The sequence below is a fragment of the Aplysia californica genome, unplaced genomic scaffold (genome assembly GCF_000002075.1).
Source record: "Aplysia californica isolate F4 #8 unplaced genomic scaffold, AplCal3.0 scaffold00545, whole genome shotgun sequence".
In the NCBI taxonomy this organism is placed as follows: domain Eukaryota; kingdom Metazoa; phylum Mollusca; class Gastropoda; order Aplysiida; family Aplysiidae; genus Aplysia; species Aplysia californica.
Window position 1 is genome coordinate 400,349 of NW_004797815.1, and position 5,261 is coordinate 405,609.

The following is a 5,261-nucleotide window of genomic DNA, read 5'->3' on the forward strand; positions in this document are numbered from 1 at the left end:
CTGTCTGTCTGTCTGTCTGTCTGTCTGTCTGTCTGTCTCTCTCTCTCTCTCTCTCTCTCTCTCTCTCTCTCTCTCTGGCTTTGTCTCATATACACACACATACATACTCACAGATACACACACAAACTCACGCATGCACACACATAATATTAAACTGCACATATAACCACAAAAGTTTAAAGGGTGGACTATAGATGTTTGGGGTAGGGTTTAGAACTTCGGAGGTATGAACTAACTGATACTGGTGGGCAAGGGTCAGGGTTATGGGTTTGCGGCTCAGGTTTAAGTGATATGTTAAGAGTTGAGTGAAAAGGTGCAGCGGTTTGGGTGGAGGGTTTACGAGGCAGAGGTCAGGATCTAATGTCGTGCCTGTGGAGGTTGGTGCGCGAGATGGGGGGATGAGGATATGGAATATTCCTATTGTTGGGGCTTACGACTTCATGGTTAGGCATTATAATAATAATAATAGCTCGCCCGTCAATATCTGACGATGACCAATACAATAATAAAAGAGAGTATTTCTCTAGCGAAATAGAACAATAAATAGAATAATTAAAGGTCTAGATGGCTTGTGGCTTCTGCTGTGGCCGATGATACCAAATCTGGCAGGGGAAAGTTTGCCACATTTTGAACGATTAAAAGCTTCACTCCCATTTGTGGACGTGCGCAGCTTGCAGTTTTCTCTCCTGGTTTCAGCATTTCTTATTCGTGAAGCCTCATACAATTTGCTGCCCACCGTGACTGCTGCTCTCCAACAGGGTCTGTCAGGAGCTTAGGCATTACTGGTTTTGTATTATATTACACCTGCAAAAACAGTTTATCTAATCTTGGAGTAGATGTTAGGACAGGAAAACATCGAGGAAAATGATAAAGGAAAAAACTATAATGCTAGAGAGCAGCCTTAGAAACAACCAGGCTGAGAAGCGCCAACGACGAAAGGAAAACAACGGAAATACAGAGCTTCGATCCACGCCACTGACACACAAGCACTGCGACAGAATCTGCGCTTCTAACATAGGAAGAATAAGCTATGAAAGAAGCTGCATAAAGACAACATTGATACCATGTTAAGCTAATTTGACCGTCTGCATAGACGAAAAGAGACATACATTATATTACAATTATGATATCGTGTATTTCAACAATGGCATTACAGTGGAACTTTTGACATTATAATGACATTGTGTAAGACGCCCACCTGTCTAAAGTAGCCTAGTGGTTAGTTTATCGGACTCGTAATAATGAGACAGCGGGTTCGGGGCTTTGAGCCTCAGCTCGGTCCGATATTGTGTCCTTAGGAAAACACTTTACATGAATTTCCCACTTAGTTCGGTCCTTTCGGAGATGGACATTAAACTCCGAGGTCCCGTCTCATAAATAAGCTAACAGTGTTGATACTTGATAGAGGCGTTAAACCTATACCATTTCACTACTTTCACCACCTGTCTAATATAGAAACTTTTTCTCCTAGACAATGGTTGGCCGTCTTAGATAAATCCCACTGTATTTATCAATCAGGTCCTCCGATTTAAAACCCACTTCTCTGATAGAATCCAACCGAAGGACGAAGAGCCCCGAAAATCCTCAGAACAGCCACGTTTTAAGAACGCCCAGTAGGGGATCTGGGCCTGAGGCATCAGCCTCTTAATCCAACATAATCCCAACAGAGGCTGCTGTAAGCCTGTAACGGGTTGGGGGTTAGAGGTCATAGGGTCAGGGGGTCAAGGGTCAGAGGTGGTGGCTTGGGATTAGTGTTGAGGGTTCGTGACAGACAGCTGGGATTTATGAGTAAGGGGTTAAGGTTAGGGCTGGGGCTAAGGGTGGAAGATGGGGTTAAGGTTGAGGTTAGATCTGGCTTGCTTGAACCTTTTGTGCTGTATTTTTTTCTTTTTCGCATTGCTTTTGACTCTGACTATAGACATGTAAGAAAGAAATCCACACACACACACACACATACACATGCACACACATACACACACACACACACACACACACACACACACACACACACACACATACACACACATACACACGCAAACATACACACATAGATAGATAGATAGATAGATAGATAAATAGATAGATAGATAGATAGATAGATAGATAGATAGATAGATAGATAGATAGATAGATAGATAGATAGATAGATAGATAGATAGATAGATCTTTCTTCTTCTGTATTTCAGGAATCTAGGTGGCACCCTGAAATGCTGTCGTAAGCAGCCCTATAACCCAGATCTGGAGATGTGTTGCGGAGAATCGGTGAAGCCAAGACTTGGACATCAGAAAGGAATGGATGTAAGTTTCTTAGACGATACATAGTGTGGTAAAAAATTCGCGACGCAACTTACTGTTAAATATTTCCTCAACTTTCGAACATAAAGGTCTGCAGCTTTTGCACAAAGACTTGTACTTATTTGTCTTAAGAGATTAATATTTTTACAGACACCTGTTACCTGTATTCTAAAAAATTATTTGAATAAAAATACTGATTAAAATCCCAGTGGGTGGTTTCTGCAGATTGTAGAAGGTTTACAGGTGGGGGAAGATCGCTTTTCAAGGCAAGTCTGGCTTTTTTTCTTCTAATCGCTGAGAAACTATGAGTGGGAAAACGTAAAAAGTGTTCACTATACAATAATATTAATTTCTTGTAACAAGTTTTGCCACTAAAAGTGTCATTGGCCATATGTGTATGCAGAATGTGTGTGAAAAGCAGGGGGTGCTGTGAGCAATCATATTTTCCGTGTGATGGAGATTTATAGTACTTTATAAAAATTTATGAAGAAAAGTTTTTAAATCTAGCTTCAATTGTTGTTGAAAAATATGTTAAGTCAAAACAAATTGAATCAAACTGCTGAGCAAAATATAAGTGACACTGATTCACTCGTTAAAGAGGTATTTGAAGATACGCTGCGCCCCGAATTTTTGACTACACTACAGAAGCAAAGTCAATTTCTCTTTTTGATAAATTGTGAAAACATTCAGAAAAAAATACAAGAGAAACAGGCATCAGAATACTTTTATACCTAGATGCCTGGAGGTGTCATCTCTGACTCAGATACCGTTGCACATTCTGCTATATCCAGGCCAGGCCATGTTTTTGTGTTGTCCATTTATGTTACTGTTTTATCGTCTCTGGCTCTCCTGTCCCACATCCTTCCTTAAAGCATCTCTTTGACAATGGTCTCACGTCGTTTTAAGTGATTAAAGCTTTGTACTTTTCTGCATTTTATTTCATTCAGCAGGGTTTGTCTTGTGAGAAGAATCTGACACATCTGATTGTTTGTCTTCTTTGCTTTCTAGCTAATTCTGGCCACTCTGTGGTAGCGACACATCTAAAACCCAGCCATGTTGTTTTCTTCTTTCTTTGTCAAAGTCCATGTCTCAGCGCCATATAGGACTATGCAGAAGATGTAGCATTCCACCATTTCTTTCGTAAAGGTAGAGTTACTTGCCTGGCTGTTAATAGTTTGTGCATTATACTTTTATAACAGCTGCACTAAACCACGCCCAACGTTCACATGGCAGTAGCACCTAAATGACCCAAATTATGTCCATGCGGGCGTGGCGTACACATTTGCCACAAAATCACAATGTGAAACTGTCTATAGCTTGTGTTGTCTATATGTTCATATAGTTTATGTGTTTGTATATCTGCACTTCCCTTCATGAAAATCTGAGAATGTAAAGAAAAATGTATATCATTTTATACACTTCTTTTTTCTCTTTATTATTCCAGTGCTGCGGCAAACACATGTATAACCCTATGACCTCATTATGCTGCGAGGAAGGAAACACATTCCCCAAGACTCCTGGAACCCAATGCTGTGGCAAAAACTTCTTCCAACCGGCGTATCAGCAATGTTGTTTTGGAGATGCTCTACCCAAAGGAGCTATGTGCATGGCTAAATGAGGAAATAAGAAAAAAAATGCACACACTTTAAGTATTGATCTACATCAGAACACACTATCAGTCACCCGAGCCCTTCCGTTTAAGATGGCATTGAAGTGAAAGATTTAGGCGTGGAAGGAAAACGACCCATTTTCTGACTTAGCACTATATCAATGGAGTGTGTGTGTTTCAGTGACAATCGAAAGCAGTGCACGTGCTGGACAGTTATCCATGACTTTTTCTTATCTTCCCACCTTGAAACTGCTGTCCCAAGATGGACATGATATGTGCGTATGCCTTGAGAAAGGTCCCAGTTGTCGGGAATTGTACTTTCAGACATACTCTAGTAATTTTATGGAATAGTGGCGAAATGAATCTAACATATCAGATGCCTCTTGACCTAATTTCTAGCACATCTTTAACACTCTGTGAAAATAATAAAAAGTAATGAATACTCAGTTTTGTGAGAAAAAACCATTTTAACACATTATTTAGGAATGGCCAAGCATACTCTTTCTCAAGGAACTGCATTTTGGAACATATGACACTTTTCTTACCTTTTCACCTCCTAGCACAAAAGTAGCCCTGCTGACAACTAAGACCTTTCTCCAGGCATACATACATATTACTGTCTGAAACTTTGAGCTTATAGTTCAGATATTTTCAGTTTTATATAAAAGTTAGTCTTGTGAGAGCATAAAACAAAGAATAAAAACATATTATAAAACAAAACCCAATCTGTTTTCCTTGTTTTTGTTTATCTCAGTGATATGTCTTCTTATCTCAAATGTAAAACATATGAATAATCAAACGTATTAAACGACACAATCGACAAAATTTAGACCATTTAAAAGACGGGCTGCTTCGACCCTGAAAATCAGGGCCACCCGCGCTGAGGACAAGACCTTGCAGACAGACAGAAGAGATATTCCATTAAAAAAAGTCCCCACTCGGGAATTGAACTTACGTCGTCTGCGTGCTACAACAAGGCACCTAACCACTATACCAGAAACGCTGGTCTTTTCTTTTAAACTGACTAGGAAGTATAATCTTTCACCGAATGGAAAGACTAACGCTGTGTAACAGCTAAAGCGACCCACTTCTTAAAGGCTTTTCTACACTGACTTATCTTTTATTGCATTTGATATGTATTTCCACATAGAGATTCAGCTCGGTCCGACATTGTATCTTTGGGAAAGGCACTTAAGGCGAATTTCCCACTTGGCTCGGTCCTTTCGGAGATGCACGTTTAACTCGGAGGTCCCACCTCTTAAATAACCTAATAGTGTTGATAGGGGCGTTAAACGTATACCATTTCACCATTTTCACATTGAGGTATTTAGAATACAACTTCTCCTGCATTTAAAGC

General features: G+C 40.0%; 1 protein-coding gene across 1 annotated transcript in view; it reads left to right on the forward strand.

Annotated features, from left to right (window-relative positions):
* The window catches only part of LOC101847284 (extensin), a gene marked incomplete at its 5' end in the record, with an annotated part of 30,373 nt that extends 25,744 nt beyond the window's left edge, over nucleotides 1-4,629 (forward strand). Inside the window, 2 exon segments of the mRNA XM_035971951.1 lie at nucleotides 2,187-2,298; nucleotides 3,740-4,629. Coding sequence (XP_035827844.1) covers nucleotides 2,187-2,298; nucleotides 3,740-3,913 — 286 coding nt within the window.
* Between the last annotated feature and the right edge of the window lie 632 nt (nucleotides 4,630-5,261).